Source organism: Martes martes (genome assembly GCF_963455335.1).
Source record: "Martes martes genome assembly, chromosome: 12".
Lineage (NCBI taxonomy): Eukaryota > Metazoa > Chordata > Mammalia > Carnivora > Mustelidae > Martes > Martes martes.
The window spans coordinates 91,243,590-91,260,505 of NC_137900.1; the positions used below are offsets into that span (position 1 = coordinate 91,243,590).

A 16,916-nucleotide genomic window follows, 5' to 3' on the forward strand; every position below is an offset into this window, starting at 1 on the left:
CTGTGTTCCTGTTACTACTGCTTACCGCATGCCAGGCACTGTGTTATCTTGCGGATTCCTCACACCGTCCTGTTTGGTAGGTGCTGTTGTTCTCTCTTGCAAGTCAGGAAGCTGCAGTGTAGACAGGTGAAAGCATTGGCCCAAAGCTACCTAGTTACCATGTGCCAGTCCCTGACCGTCTGCCTCCAGAGCCCTGCTCTGAAAACAGTCCTCGTAAAGAGGCCAGTTCTCCGGGCTGTCAGCGGTGATTGTCTTCGGGTAGTGGGACTGTAGGTAAAACCAGTAGCTTTTCTTACTCTTTGAGTTTCTGGTCAGTGGAATATGTGGTTTTTCAGTGAGAGAAAAAAAAAAAAAAACTTCAGAAAGTGAAATGTTTGTATGTTTCTTTTCAAACACTGACTTTCTTTTTGTAGACTCACAGGTGCATCGTGTAAGCTATTGGAGAAACACCAAGTAGTTGTCCTTGATCCAGTCAGAGAGGTTTGTTTCTCGGAAATGCCACTCTTTGTCTCAGTATGGCCTTTGTGTCTTTTCTAGTCTCTCCATGGAGACATCAGTACCCTGAAAACAACTCTACTTGAGGGCTTTGCTGGTGTAGAAGAAGCCAGGGAACAAAACGAGAGGGATTGCGACTCTGGGTATCTGCACTTGCTCTATAAGAGACCCCTGGACCCCAAGAGCGAAGCCCAGCTCCAGGTAGGAGGATCCAGCCCAAGTGAGAGGTTTAAAACCAATTCCTGCAAGTCATTCTCCCTTGTGAGGTCTCGAATCAGGGGCCTGCCCTTCGGACGTTGTTGATTTCCTGTGAATAATTTGCCCACTTTCCATAGATGTCCTTGGCTGTGACAAAGAAAAGAGCACTTTTCCACTTCGTGTTTTACAGAATTAAAACTGGCATTAGAATTCTTGATTCAGGGGTGCCTGGGTGGCTCAGTGGGTTAAAGACTCTGCCTTCGGCTCAGGTCATGATCCTGGGGTCCTGGGATTGAGCCCCACATCGGGCTCTGCTTGGCGGGGAGCCTGCTTTCTTCTCTCTCTCTGCCTGCTTCTCTCCCTACTTGTGATCTCTGTCTGTCAAATAAATAAATAAATAATCTTTTTAAAAAATCTATATAGAAAAAAAGAATTCTTGATTCAGCAGTAAGCTTGGTGGAAAGCATACCATTGAAAAAGATATATTTAAAAATCAAATCATGAATAACAAGATTTCATGTGGCAAATGCTCGTTGAGCGCTAAGTACGGTGCTGGGAGTGTTTTCCACAGTATTTCTAGACTTCAGCTGCACCGCAAGATGAGAGTCACTGATCCCATTATATGCAGTTACAAAAGTTGGGCCCCACGGTCTCAAGAGCTTGACCATGATTGTGATGTTAGTAAGAGTGAACAGTTGGAAAGCTCTGCCTGCGTGGGCTCTTTTCTGTACACCAGACCTCAGCAAAGTTACTTCTCTCATTCATTTATAATAATTCTTATTCTCTGTTGTAGCAAAATCTGGTTTTCATTTTCATCTTTCAGTTTACTGAAAATTGTTTCGTCACAAGCTTTCACGGGTTCACCTCCTCTCTCTGCATTTGCCAGAGTCCTGGTAGGAAAGGGTGCCTGCGTGGCTGCTCTGAGCTTCTCTCCTAGAATGTGAGGTCTGAGAGTGTGATGAATGCCCTCCTGCCTTGGGGAGTTTGAGACTGCAGACTCGACACTTCCTGCCATTTCCGTCCCATACCTGGCAAACTGACTGATGGTAGGAAAAGAGAGGTTGAGGAACCCCCCGCTGTGTCTCTCGGCCCTTGAGGATTGTGGGTATTTACTGTCATAGCAAGAGAGCGGGCTCCCCACCTGCCACTCAACAGACAACTGCCTCCTCGTTGCATCTCGATACACTTTGTCCCTTCATGCGTTTTCACCTCTTGCTCTGTGTCCAGAGCAAAAGAAAAGCATGCAGCTTAGGGGGGACACTTGCCCCATTCAAAAGGAAATGCTTTTCTTTTTGTCACAAAACTAAGATAATAACCACTAGCATTTATCGAGCACATACCATGTACAAAAGACCGATAAGGAGGCAGATGCTGGGAACGGCGCAGGTGTCCCCATGAGTAAATGCTGGAGCCTGAGTGTGGTGCGGAGCCTGGGCTCCTCGCCGCCGTGCCGTGCTGACCCTGGTGGATAACCGGCCGTGGGAAAGGGAACCTATGAATGTGAGATCAGTTGCTGTGGTAGTGCCGATGAGGGGGCAGCTAAGCCACAGAGAAGTGTCTGTGACAGGCCTCATAAGAGAAGTTGGCTTTTCAGGTAGACAGGGTAGGGGGGCACTTAGGAGCAGCAGCGCTCTCGAATGCACAAGGCCCGGCGGCCCTTGTGCTCAAAGGACAGGGCCTCCCTACAGCCATCGAGTAGGGAGCTGAAATTTATACTCAGAGCTAAGGTTACTGCTGCTTCCTGGAATTGGGTTGGCTCTTTATGAAGAACAATTTGCTCTTTTTCACTTGGGGCATATACCCTTAGCCCGGAGTAGTTTCAAAAATCCAGTTAAACATGGTAAGAACTTTGTACAAGTGTAAAAACTTATTCACAGCGTATGGCACGTTGTCTTCTCTGTATGCATGTTTAATGGAATGCTTCATCTTTATTGCACTTTTAATTTTTGAGAGTCAGGTTGTGTAGCCATGAAGGTTAACACCGGACTGAGAATTACTGCAGGCCTCGAATAAAATAGATGTGAATTTCATTGAGTGGTCAGTTCCATGTCTAGTGCTGATACTGTTCTTTGAGAAGAGGTGAGTTTTTCTCACCTGGTAAGAAGACTTCTGTGTCCCATGCTATGAATAGATAGATGCAGAATTAGTTTCAGCACTTTTGTAGGATCATTTTGTCTGTATTATAGTCAATTTCATGGGTAGGATAGCAAAAGCCCAATGGGTGTGCTGTTGGAGCAGCAGAGAGCAGTGGAAAATTCCTGGAGCATGTTGAGTTGCTTTAATAGGCGCTGACAAATGAGAACGCGTAACAGCATTTCCCCTGGAGCCCTAGGCCAGCACACCCGGCCTGCTTCCTTGTGCTTTGTGACCACTCCTCTGTCACAGTTAGAAAGATTGAGTTTTGTTGTTTTAATTATGACATTCTAATGATTATATTGAAGGTTCTGCTCTTGTGTTTTCTTTGTTCGTTATGGTGCCCAGTAGAAAAATCTTACAAAATTATTTTGATTGTTTTGATCCCTCCTCCAAGCTACTGGAAAACTCAGTCATTTGCCTTCTCGTTTTTTTTTTCTTATAGGAAATTCGGCGCCTTCATCAGTATGTGAAATTTGCTGTCCAGGATGTGAACGATGTGCTAGACTTGGAATGGGATCGGCATCTGGAACAAAAGAAAAAACAAAAGTGAGCGAGGTCTCCCATCCACCGCGGGTTGCAGGAGACACTGCTATAGCCTTTTGAACAGATTACTTACGGGCACTGATGAGAACCCTGCAGTTGCTCATTCTCTTCGACCCAGCCACCATGTTTCTGGAAGTTTGTTCTATAGAAGTAATAGCCACATTTGCAGCAGCTTACATAAAAGAATTTATATCGCGGCACAGTTTATGACAGTGAAAAATCAGATTTGACTTAATATTGGAAGTTAGAGGGGTGGCAGAATACGTCCAGTCACATTTTTTCCTTAATGCAGAATACTGTGTAACCACTGAATTTTTTCCCCCCAAAATACGGACGAGGTAAGACAAAAGTTATACTGGATGATCTCAGTTTGGAGATCTAAATGTAGAAAAGAGGCTAGAAATAAATCTGCCACAATATTCAGTTATATCTGTGAGATGGGGTTAAGAGGAATTTTTCTTTTATACTTTTCTGTATATTCCAAATCTTCTTGTTGAGAAAACTTTCCTCATTAGTGTGGATGACTTAGAAGGAAGAGAGGAGGAAAGGCACAGGAAAACCTCGTACTACCCTGGTCTTCTGTCCCCAGACATTTGGTCGCATGCCATCTGTTTTCCTGAAGGTAATTGCAAGCGGTACACTGTGAGAACAGTGAAGGTGCCCACAGGAAAGCTGAGAAACAGATCAGCCCTCAGAATGCTCGGCTCCTGGAACACCTACACTTGAGGAGTGTGATTAGCCCTGTAAGGAAGCAAACCGGGAAATGATCTGTTTACTTGCTGTTCTGTGGGATCACAGAACTTGTAAGTGGGACAGGCTGGGTGTGATGTCAGGGGCTGGGCTAGAATGTGCTTAAAATTCAGCAAACAGAATTTAATATGTCATATTGTACAACACGGAGGAAGGCGTTGTACCTGCCTTGTGAGCCTCAGTTTGGAGCATAGGTAGGGGAAGGTAGAGGTGAGCATCGATGCTGCAGACGCTGTCAGCAGGAGGATTCTGTGATCTGGGCACTTGTCCCCTGGGCAGTTGGGCCCCATTAGAGCTGTCACAGCTCACTGCACTGGTCTAAATTCATGTTCAAGTGTATGGGAGGGAATGGCTCGACCTGACAGTAGGGGCCTTCTGTTCTTCATGACAGATGGATTTCTCTCTGCTAATTAATAAGTTAGCTTCTTAAACAATGTATGATGCTAACAGAGAAGCCGGACTTTCTTTCCCTTTAGGATAACCATGTATTCTCTACCTCACGTGTTTGTTTTTTTTTAAGTTCCTTTTCTGCAGAGTTTAAGTTTGTAAATCTGTAGTTTTCTAGTGCATCTCTGTTTTTAAGTCCGTCTAATACTACTTTGTATCCTACTGAAATGCCATTTTAAAAATTTATGTTGAACTGTCACCAGAAAGAAAGGGACTATTGTTCCTTTCTTATTTTAGATCTTTCAGGTGGGGGTGCCTCCCTGTTGCTAAACCGAGAGCTTAGCACAGTGTTTCTTAACAGCACCCTGAGGAAGTGACTGATGCCCACGGAACTCTAGTAGACCCCAGGGCTTTTTTTTCTTGGTGCAATTGACATGCAGGAAAATAGCCAAACCCTAATTCCCTGCCCCCCCCCCCATTTTTGACTCTGTTTCCCACCCTTTTCTTCCCCGGAACCTCTGTGAGGTTGTCTGATGATGCTGTCCTTTGCTACAGGCCCAGCCTGCTTACCCTAAGCTTCTTCTTCCTCATTCTGTATTATCCTTGTAAAGCTTTCATCCTGTTTTTACGTTCTGGTTAATTTCCCTACGCTGCCTGTCCACCTGGGGTTCTCTGATTTATTCTTTCACTGTTACCGTTGTAGTACTTGCGCCGTTCATGTCGAATATTTTCTTCCTTGTTGTCAACAGGCGCTTGCTTGTGCCAGAGCGAGAGACGCTGTTTAACACGCTAGCCAACAACCGGGAAATCATCAACCAGCAGAGGAAGAGGTTGAATCACCTGGTGGACAGTCTCCAGCAGCTCCGTCTCTATAACCAAACCTCCCAGTGGAGCCTGCCCTCGGATGTCAGCTCCCAGAGCAGCACTCATGGGTGTGCAGGGGAATGGGCTTGTCTGTGCCACTGGCACTGCATGAATGTGGTTGAAGGAACAGCTAACTGTTTGGGAGTCACGTGCACAAGTTGTAGAGTATTTCAGATGTGGGTTTGAAAGTGACTCTGCTGTCACCTGTGTGATCCTGGTCAGGTCCCTCACCCTCTCTGAGCCTTTGTTGCTTTGCCTATAAAATGGGAGTGACAGTACCTGCCTCGGGATTGTTGGAGAGTGAAATTGAGCGTGCCACATGAGACAGATGCCAGTAGATGATGGCAGATGTTATGTGAATAGCGTTGTTCTTTTGAAAATTAACCGGTAGAATTAGGTTGACTAACGTGTCTAGAAGCTCTGACTTCTCATTTCGAGTAAAAACTTTCAGACCTGGCAGTTAGACAGTTTACTCCTGAAGTTACTGGGGTGTTGTTATGTTTCTGCCTTTAGGCCAGATGTGTGCATTCTAACTGCCCTTTGTGCTACAGCGCAGTTAGAGCTGTGTTTGCCCTGGTGGGGGGAGGGGACAGGTATTGAGGTTGTAATCTCTTTCCTTTTGGATTGGGTTATGTTGATTGATTGGTCAGATTTCCTGTTTCCATATTGGGGAGGCTTTCTGGCATTTATATTTGGGGAGATTTCTCAGGTCATAGTTGGTTTGTATGTAACACAATCCTCTTTTAGTTTTGACAGTGACCTCGAAAGTCTCCGTAATGCTTTGTTGAAAACCACCATAGAATCTCACACCAAGCCCTTGTCCAGAGTGCCAGGTAAACACGTTCTTCTCATTCTTTAACTCTCTGCATTTTCTTCTATTGACTTCTTAAAAACCAAGTCTTAAGCATTTATGGGTTCATGAATTTCTTGCAGCTAAACTGTCCCCCGTGAAACAAGCACAGCTAAGAAACTTCTTGGCCAAGAGGAAGACCCCCCCAGTGAGATCCACTGCCCCAGGTAAAGGAAACCGGTCCTCAATTTTTAGCCTCAAACATACAGTACCTGGTATGAAAGTGAGATGGAAGGAGGAGTCTGCATGTATCCGTGTCTGTGTGTCTGTGTTTTCCTTTGGCTCTTAGTAAGAAATAGAAGAAATGTCCCCAGATCTGTTGTCCATCTGAATATTAGAGTAGAGAGCAGCTTGTACATACTGTTCAGGGCAGTTCAAGGTAGTAGCTGTGGCTTTGACACTGTGTTCCGTAGTCCTTCGGTTATGGTGGTGGTGGTTCCCAAGGGTTTGGAGAGCACTGAGCTGGTACCAGGGACCCAGACCTCTGCTTTGTCTGAAGATGCTTTACTTGTCTAACTTGTAGGGTTTGGAGTAGAATTGCATTGGGGTTGGGGAAATACTTAGGAAACTACTTAGGAAATAAAGGAAGAAATAAGAAAGAAATAAAGGAAAAAACTACTTAGGAAATAAAGCAAAAACCTACTGTAAGAGAATGATGGCACAACACACTTGTGGAAAAGAAGCCATGTGACTAATGAAAAAGCATTTGTCATTAAATTACTGTTATTTTCAATTTTGTTTTTAAAAAATACTTGTCCTGTGGGGTACCTGGGTGGCATAGCTGGTTGGACATCCGACCTTTGGTTTTGGCTCAGGTCATGATCTCGTGGTTGTGGGATTGAGCCCTGCCTTGGGCTCTGCACTCAGTGCGGAGTTTGCTTCAGATTCTTTCTTCCTCTTCCCCCCTCCCTGCTTGAGCATGCTCGCCTTCTCTCTCAAATGAATTAAAAAATCTTTTCTTTTCTTTCTTTCTTCTTCTTTTTTTTTTTAAATACTTGTCAGGGACGCCTGGGTGGCTCAGTCAGTTAAGCTTCTGCCTTCGGCTCAGTTCTTGATCCCAGGGTCCTGGGATCGCGAGCTCCACGTCCGGCTCCCTGCTCAGTGGGAAGCCTGCTTCTCCCTCTCCCTCTGCCTGCCGCTCCCCTGTGTGCTCTCTCTCTCTCCCTCTCCTTCTCTGTCAAATAAATAAATCCTTTTTTAAAAAAAGTACTTGTCATATACAACTTCATACATAATCATGCTTTGCATATCTGCTTTTTTTTCTTTGAAATTGTGTTGTAAGTTGAAACTGTTTTTTAATACCAACAACAGATGCTTTTTGGTAATTAACAGAAGGAAATTTAATCTTACTGTACCACGACTTATTAATTTTTCTGTAATCATATAATATTGAGTGAGGTAAATAGTAGTCACAGATAAGCGAATTTTTTCTTTTTTGTAAGTAGTCTCCACAACCAGTGCGGGACTTGAACTCACTGAGTTTGAGATTAAGACCTGAGCCCAGGGGCGCCTGGGTGGCTCAGTGGGTTAAAGCCTATGTCTTTGGCTTAGGTCATGATCCCAGGGTCCTGGGATCGAGCCCCGCATCGGGCTCTCTGCTCAGCAGGGAGCCTGCTTCCTCCTCTCTCTCTGCCTGCCTCTCTGCCTACTTGTGATCTCTGCCAAATAAATAAAATCTTCAAAAAGGCAAAGGCAGAGGCTTTAACCCACTGAACCACCCAGGCGCCCCCATATTTAACGTTCTAAAAAAGATTTTGTTTAGGGATGCCTGGTTGGCTCAGTCAGTTAAGTGTCTTCCTTTGGCTCGGGTCATGATCCCAGGGCCCTGGGATTGAGTCCAACATTAGGCTCCATGCTCAGTGGGGAGCCTGCTTCTGCCTCTGCCTTCTGCTCTCCCTGCTTGTGCTCGCTCTCTCTCTGACAAATAAATAAAATCTTAAAAAAAAAAAAGATTTTACTTATTAATTTGAGAGAGAGCCAGTTGAGAGAGCATGAGCAGAGGAGAGGGGCAGAGGGAGAGGGAGAAGCAGACTCCCTGCTGGGCAAGGAGCTCCACTTGGGGCTGGATCCCAGGATCCTGAGATCATAACCTCAGACGAAGGCAGCCTCTGAGCCACCCAGGAGCCCCGAAAATATTTAACTTTTAAAGTTATGAACTATAGGGCATCTGGGTGACTCAGTGGGTTAAGCCTCTGCTTTCAGCTCAGGTCATAGTCTCGGGGTCCTGGGATCAACGCCCGCATTGGGCTCTCTGCTCAGCAGGAAGCCTCCTCCCCTCCCCACCCCGCCCCCGCCGCCTGCCTCTCTGTCTACTTGTGATCTCTGTCTGTCAAATAAATAAATAAATCTTTTTAAAAAATAAAGTTATGAACTATAACACATGTATGTACAGAAAAGAACACAAAACAGAATTGCCCATCTGTGTAACCTCTACCTCGGTTAGGAAACAGAACCTTGTCATGGCCAACTTCCTAGACCCCTCCTGTGCATCCCAGTCTTCTGGCTCCCAAGAGGTACCATTGTATGGACATATGTGAAAGTGTGCCTTTGCTTTTATTTGTTTGGTTTTTTCCTTTTGATATTTATAATTTTTACTTACTATTTTGAAAAATTTCAAAACTCCAGCTGCAAAAATAATCGTGAGCTCCCTCCTACCCCCTTACCCTTCACCCAGATCCTAGTAATGTTGGTCACAGTTGCTTTATTTTTCTCTACCACACATGTTCACGTTATTGTTAATAATATTTTTAATATATTTACTGAGTTTTTTATCTTAATTCCAGTATAGTTAACGTACAGTGTTATGTTAGTTTCAGGTGTACAATGCAGTGAATCCACAGTTCAGTTCAGTACTCGGTGCCCATCGTGATAGCTGTCCTCTTTGACCCCGTCACCTGTTTCACCCCGTCCTCCACCCACCTCCCCTCTGGTGACCTGCAGTTCGTTCTCTGTGCTTATGAGTCTGTTTCTTAGTTTGCCCTCTGCTCTCCTTTTTCTCCCCTTTATTCGTTTTTTTTTTGTTTCTTAAATTCTTCATATGAGTGAAATCATGTATTTCTTTTTCTCTGATTCACTTTTTCGCTTAGCATTATGTTCTCTAGATGCATCCATATTGCAGATGACAAGATTTCATTCTTTTCTATGTCTGTGCGCGCGCGCGCGCGCGCGCGCACACACACACACACACACACACACACACACGCGCGCGCGCCGCATCTTCTTAATCCATTCCCCCGTTGGTGGACACTCGGGCTGCTTCCATAGTTTGGCTATTGTCAGTCACGCTGCAGTAAATGCAGGGGTGCACGGATCCCTTTGAGTTAGTGTTTTGCTTTGGGAAAACACCTAGTAGTGCAGTTCCTGGATGGTAGCGTAGTTCTGTTTTTAATTGTTTGGGAAACGTCCATGCTGTCTGTCTTCCACAGTGGCTGCACCAGCTTGCACTCGAACCAGCAGTGCTGGAGGGTTCCTTTTTCTCCACATCCTCCCCAGCACCTGTTTCTTGTGTTTTTGATTTTAATCCTTCTCACAGGTGTGAGGTGGTGTCTCATTGTAGCTTGGATTGCATTTTCCTGACAGATGAGTGATGATGAGCATCTGTCCGTGTGTCTGTTGGCCGTCTACATGTCTTTGAAGAAATGTCTGCTCATGTCTTGTGCCCCATTTTTAATTGGATTATTTGGGTTTTTTTGGTGTTGAACTGTGTAAGTTCTTTATGTATTTTGGATTCTAATCCTTTATGGGATATGCCGTTTGTAAATATCTTCTCCCATTCAGTAGGTTGTCTTTTAGTTATAATGCTGTGCAGAAGCTTTATAATTTTGATGTAGTCCCAATAGTTTATTTTTACTTTTGTCTCCCTTATCTCAAGACATATCTAGAAAGATGTTGCTATGGCCAGTGTCAGAGAAATTGCTGCTTGTGCTCTCTTCTGGGATTTTTAGGGTTTCAGGTCTTACACGTGGGTCCTTAATCCATTTTTAGTTTATTTTTGTGCGTGCATGAGAAAGTGGTCCAGTTTCACTCCTTTTTATGTGGCTGTCTGCTTTTCCCAACACCATTTGTTGAGGAGACTATCTTTTCCCCATTGCATATTCTTTCCTCAATTGATCATGGGTTTATTTCTAGGTTTTATATTCTGTTTCTTTGATCTGTGTCTATTTTAATGTGCCAGTACCAGGACATTTTGATTACCGTAACTTTGTAACATAACTTGAAATCGGAAATTATGATGCCTCCAGTTTTGTTTTTCTTTTTCAAGATTGCGTTGGCTATTTGGGATCTTTTGTGGTTCCACACGAAGTTTAGGATTGTTTGTTCTAGTTCTGTGAAAAATGCTGTTGGTGTTTTGATAGGGACCGCATTAAATGTGTAGCTTGCTTTGGGTAATACAGACATTCTGATATTTGTTCTTCCAATCCAAGAGCATGGAATGTCTTTCCCTTTTTTTTTTTTTTTTTTTTTAGATTTATTTCATAGAGAGTGTGTGTGAGGGAGGCAAGGGACAGGGGGAGAGGGAGAGAGAGAATCCCAAGCAAGCTCTCCGCTGAGCACAAAGCCCTGCAGGGGGCTTGATCCCAGGACGCCAGGATCATGACCTGAGCCGAAATCAAGAGTCAGATGCTTAACTGACTGAGCCACCCAGGCACCCCTGTCTTTCCATTTCTTGGTGTCTTCTTGAATTTCTTTCATCAGTTTTTATAGTTTACAGAGTACAGGTCTTTCTGTTATTATTTTTGATGAACTATTTAAAAATAAGTTGCAGGCAGGACTTGTTACTCCTAAGTATTCTAGCATGTGTCCTTTAAGAACAAGATGTTCTCTTACATAATAATACAATGGTCAGCTTTAGGAAATTTAACCTTGACAAAGCACTGTTATCTATATGCAATCTATACTGACAATTTGCCAACTGTTCCTTTTATGACCTTCATAGCATCTTTTAAAAATCAAGGATCCTGGGTACCTGGGTGGCTCAGTGGGTTAAAGCCTCTGCCTTCGGCTCAGGTCATGATCCCAGAGTCCTGGGATCGAGCCCCGCATCAGGCTCCCTGCTTGGTGGGGAGCCGCTTCTCCCTCTCCCCCCGCTGTGTTCCCTCTCTCGCTGTGTTTCTCTCTGTCAAATAAATAAATAAAAACTTAAAAAAAAAAAAAAGAAAGAAATCCTTCTCAAGAGTATGTATGCACTTTTATTATTGTCTGAAAATATTAATAGTTTGCCTTTCAAATTTAGATCTGCCATCTACCTGGAATTGATTTTGTTTTAAACAGCTGCATCAAGGTATAACTTACATATTATAAAATTCAGGGGCGCATGGGTGGCTCAATTGGTTAAGTGACTGCCTTCAGCTCAGGTCATGATCCCAGGGTCCTGGGATCAAGCCCCATATTGGGCTCCCTGGTCAGTGGGGAGCCTGCTTCTCCCTCTCTCTCTTCTGCTCTGCCTGCTTGTGGTCTCTCAGTCTTTCTGTCAAATAAATAAATAAAATCTTTAAAAAAATATGTTATAAAATTCATCTTTTGTAAGTGTTGAGTCTGATGGTTTTTATTAAACTTGCAGAATTGTATAACCATCACCACATTCCAGTTTTAGAATACTCCTACCACGCAGGAAGTTTCTTCATTCTTGTTTATAGTCATTCCCTCCTCTGCCCCCAACAACCACTGATCTGTTTTCTTTCTATCGGGATCTGCCTTTTTTTGAAATTGCGTATAAATGGAATCATACATAGTTTTTTGGTTTGGTTTCTTTCACTTAGTATGTTTTTGAGGTTCAGGCATGATACATAACATAAGTAGTTCACACCTAATTGCTGAGTAGTGGTCAGTCCTATGGGTATACCACGTTTTGTTTATACTGTCTGGAATTGATTTGTGCTGAAGGTACAAAGTATAGCTCACGTGTTTTGTATTTACATAGCTGATTGTCCTGGTAATGTTTATTGAAAAGACTCCTTTGCTCCCTGCTGAGTGGCCACCTTTGTTGTAAACCAGTTACCCTTATATGTAGGTCTCTTGGTGTCATACACTGATGAGAAGCCACTGCTACCACACTGCCTTAATTAACTTGTACTAAATAAACCTCAGTACTGTTCTTTTTCTAGATTCTAAAGTTGTGCTGCTTAATACACTGGACTATTTAAATTAATAAAAACTAAGTCAAGCTAAAAATTCAGTTCTACAATCCCCGTAGCCACATTTCACATGCTCAGTGGGCACATGTGACTAGTGGCTGCCATAACAGGACAGTAGTGACTTCATCGTCACAGGAGGTTCTGCAACCTAGGACGGCAGGTGGCAGCCTTTTTCTTTAAGGGTTGGGTAGTAAATATTTTAGGCTTGCCGGCCTCATGGTTTCTGTTGTGCCTAATTCACCTCTGCCCTTGTGATGGGAGAGCAGCTACAGACAGTATACAAATGAATGAACGTGTCAGTGTTTCAGTAGAACTTTATTTGTAAAAACAGGTAGCTGGCCCAAGGTTTCAGTTTGTTGACCCATGATCTAGAATGTTTTGGCTCTTTCTGGTGCTTTCTGTTTCCATATTAATATTGGAATTGTCTTGCTAAATTCTGTCTCCCTCAACCCTCAAAGAAAAGTTGAGATTTTGATTGGGATTGTATTAAATCTCTAGATTAACTTGAGAGAACTGGCATTTGTACAGTGTTGATCTTTTAGTTCCTAAACATGGTATATTTTTATTTGCGTCTTTAATTTCTCAGTGTTTTCTTCATGAAGAACATATATATCTCTTGTTAGACTGATTCCCATGAATTTAATATTTTTAATGTTTCTGGGGCACCTGGGTGGTTCAGTTAAGCGTCTCCCTATAGCTTAGGTCACGATCCCAGGGTCCTGGGATGGATCAAGCCCCACGTGGGGCTCCCTGCTCAGCAGGGTGTCCGCTTCTCCCTCTGCCCCTCCCCCTGCTTGTGCTTGCTCTCTCTCTCTCTCTAAAATAAATAAAAATCTTGAAAAAAAATTTTAATGTTCCTGTAATGATGGATTTTCTTCATTAAATTTCATTTTATGTTTTATGTTAGATTTGATAATAGAAATATATTGGATCTTTTGTAGGTTGACTTTGCATCCAGCAACGTAGCTAAACTGGTTTATTCAAATAGTGTCTGTAACTATTTCTTGAACTTTCTATGGGAACAGTTATATTCTATATAGGTACTAATACTTTTGTTTCTTCTTTTTTGGTCCTTTATTTTTCTTTTCTTTTCTTTTTTTTTTTTTTTTAAGATTTTATTTATTTATTTGACAGACATCACAAGTAGGCAGAGAAGTAGGCAGAGAGAGAGGAGGAAGCAGGCTCCCTGCCGAGCAGAGAGCCCGATGCGGGGCTCGATCCCAGAACTCCAGGATCGTGACCTGAGCCGAAGGCAGAGGCTTTAACCCGCTGAGCCACCCAGGTGCCCCGGTCCTTTATTTTTCTTACCTTATTTCACTTGCTAGGACCACCAGTGCAGAAGCCATTAAAGTAGTGAGTGAGCAACCTTGTCTTGAGCTCAAAGGGAGCAGTTTTGGTAGTTCCTACAAGACGTGAGGTTTGCTTTGTCTACTGAGATGAAGATTTCTGTCCTTCTTTTTTTCTGTTAACGTGGCTTTTGGCCTTTTCTAATCTGAGTTAGAGTTTAAGCAGAATAATACATATTTTTTTTAAGATTGTATTTATTTATTTTACACAGGGAAACAGAGCAAGGGAGGAAACACAAGCAGGGGGAGCGGGAGAGGGAGAAGCAGGCTTCCCTTGGAGCAGGGAGCCTGATGCAGGGCTTGATTCTAGGACCCTGGGATCATGACCTGAGCTGAAGACCAGTGCTTTGCTTAAGGACTGAACCACCCAGGCACCCCCAGAATAAGATTCTTTAGGTTTCAATGGAGCCCCTTTTCTTTTTTTTAAAAAAAGATTTTGTTTACTTATTTGACAGACAGATCACAAGTAGGCAGAGAGGCAGGCAGAGAGAGAGGAGGAAGCAGGCTCCCCACCAAGCAGAGAGCCTGATGCGGGGCTCGATCCCAGGATCCTGGGATCATGACCTGAGCCAAAGACAGAGGCTTTAACCCACTGAGCCACCCAGGCGCCCCTGGAGCCCCTTTTCTAATGCCAGGAAGGTAGCCACATCCTTGATCCCAGCAGGAGAGATGTGGCTGGCGAAGCTTGAAGACTTGAAATTTTCATTTAATTACTTTTAATTATTTTTAACTTAAATAGTCACATATGGCTAATGGACACGAAGCTGAGCAGTGCTGCAGCCCTAGCAGGTAGCCTGGGTTTTCAGGTACATTTGTTGATGGCGACAAATAAAATCTTATGAAGTGATGTGCCCATAAGGCAACCAAGTCAGTAAATAGTATCGGTGCTTTTAAGTCACTTGAGAAAGGGCTAGGTCTTTGGTTTGGTTTATGTTTTTTCCAGTATATAGGCAGTGCTGTGTATTTCAAAATAGCATGAGACCTTACTTCATCATTTGTAGAAGAGGGGAAAAAAGAGGACAAGTCAGGTTTTGTTTCAGGGATTTTTTTTAAAGCCTAATTGATTCAAAAGAATATTTGAGAGTTGGGGATGTTGGAAGCGCCGGGACGGAGGACATTCCGTCTTCCCCCGTTCACGTGCCCTGTTCTTAGAAGTTTGCTGTTGGCGAGAGGCTCTTCTTCGCAAGTTTGTCTGGTCCTTTCCTGGTTTGCTGGTTCTGCCTGTGAGAGCTCGCGGCAGCGGCTCGAGCTCTCCTGCCTCTGGCCAGCGTGTATTCCGTCTCTCACTGCACATTTTGTTTGTTTGACAGTCAACATGTTCCTGGCCTGCACCGCTCGGTTTCTCAAAGCTTCCTTTGAGCAGGGCCCCCAGACCGTGGATGCTCACCTTCCCCGACAGCTTCTTCCACTTAAAAGAAGTCGTAACTGAAGGGTTTCTAAACCGGGTATTTCCCTGTCGACAGCGAAAGTGACACAGCTTGCAGACTTGCTCGACTCATCTAACTTGCGTTTTGTTTGGGTTGGCAGCCAGCCTGTCCCGGTCAGCCTTCCTGTCTCAGAGATACTATGAAGACTTGGATGAAGCCAGTTCCACGTCGTCTGTGTCCCAGTCTTTGGAGGGCGAGGACGCGCGGGTGTCCTGTAAGGACGACGACCCGGTGGCCCAGGTCCCGCGGCACGCGCCTGTGGTGCGCACCCCTTCCATCCAGCCCGGAGTCTTGCCGCAGGCACCGCCTTTTGCTAAATCTCCCCTGATTCATGGTTCGCCTGGTGTGATGGGAACGACCAGTAAGTGCACAGTGACTCGCTGTGGGGTGTGTGTCTGCTGGAGGGGCCATACCTGGCTTTTCTGCTGTTGCACCACCAAGTCCAGCCCCTCTCTGCTAATGGTCCAGAAATTAGAAGCTGAATTCAGAAAATCCGAAAGAGACAGGGAGAAGGGACCCTGCAGGGCTCACACTGGCACGGCTTTCCTGTGAGTCCAGCTGGTCGTTCTGAAACAGGTGTGGGGCGCCAGGCTGGCTCTGTCAGAGGAGCGTGCAACTCTTGATGTCAGGGTCGTGACTTTGAGCCCCACGTTGGGTAGAGGGATTACCTGCAGATATTAAAACAAACAAAACAACAACAACAACACACACACACACACACACACACACACACACAAGTGAGGTTTTCAGGAGTTAGAGGAGGAGGCTGTTTGCCTCGCTCTAGAGCAACATCCACACTCCTGCCTTTCAAATCCTAGCTCAGTTCAGTTCGCTACCTGTAGCCATATGCTGCCCCGGGACTTGCCGGCTGCCGCGTTCGATGGCAGTACTGGCTCTCAGAAGTGACCAGTGTTGGACTGTCCCACCTCCGGTTCCATGTCAGGACTTCACACTGAAGGGACTTCTGACAGAGAACAGACATCCACGGGAAGGCACGCAAAGGGGGAGATGTTACAAGACAAGAGCAGGGAGTTGACCTGTGTTGGCATGAAAGTTCTGTCTCGGTCAGTATTGAAGGAAATGCTCACGTCAGAGATTCAGCAACTAGAGCTGGGCGGGCACAGCGCATGTGGCTTCTTCGGTGGAGCTGCCGGCCTGTGAGTTTCTTGGTTCCGTTCTGTGTGTGCGCGCTGAAGCATCGGTAACCCGAGCGTGTCCCCTGCAACCTCACGGTGGGGCACATGCCATCTTCACTTTTGTGTATTTCTCTTCTCCGACCCACTCTCTCACTTGCTGTTTCTTTTTCCTTCAGCGTCGACGTCTGCTGGCAAAATTGTTCCTCAAGGAGCTGACAGCACAATGCTTGCAACTAAAACTGTGAAGCATGGTGCCCCCGGTCCTTCCCACGGCCTCTCGGCCCCCCAGGCGGCCGCCGCTGCAGCACTGAGACGTCAGATGGCCAGCCAGGCCCCAGGTAGCTGCGGTCATGAGCTGTGGCTGTTGCAGGCCAGCACAGCAGGCCCCAGCCGGCAGCTCGCTCTCTCTGCTGCCCTTGAGAAGAGAGGACTGATGGGGCACTCCACCCCCTCCCTGTTTCGGGGAGCTGGTCCCAAGAAGGCTGAGACTAGATCTGAAGCTTTCCCATTTATTTATTTAGTTATTTAGTTATTTATTTATTTGACAGAGAGAGATCACAAGTAGGCAGGGAGGCAGGCGGGGTGGGGGGGAGGGGAAACTGGCCTCCCGCAAGCAGAGAGCCTGACATGGGGCTCGATCCCAGGACCCC

The 16,916-nt window shown here is 45.0% G+C and overlaps 1 protein-coding gene across 5 annotated transcripts in view; it reads left to right on the plus strand.

Annotated features, from left to right (window-relative positions):
- NUP214 (nucleoporin 214) overlaps positions 1-16,916 on the plus strand; it is a 98,282-nt gene that overhangs the window by 26,346 nt on the left and 55,020 nt on the right. For all 5 annotated transcript variants that reach the window (XM_080819212.1, XM_080819214.1, XM_080819213.1 and 2 more), the window contains 7 exons: positions 538-696; positions 3,272-3,375; positions 5,259-5,441; positions 6,121-6,206; positions 6,307-6,390; positions 15,231-15,491; positions 16,443-16,604. In XM_080819212.1, coding sequence (XP_080675338.1) covers positions 538-696; positions 3,272-3,375; positions 5,259-5,441; positions 6,121-6,206; positions 6,307-6,390; positions 15,231-15,491; positions 16,443-16,604 — 1,039 coding nt within the window. The remainder of the gene's footprint in view (positions 1-537; positions 697-3,271; positions 3,376-5,258; positions 5,442-6,120; positions 6,207-6,306; positions 6,391-15,230; positions 15,492-16,442; positions 16,605-16,916) is intronic.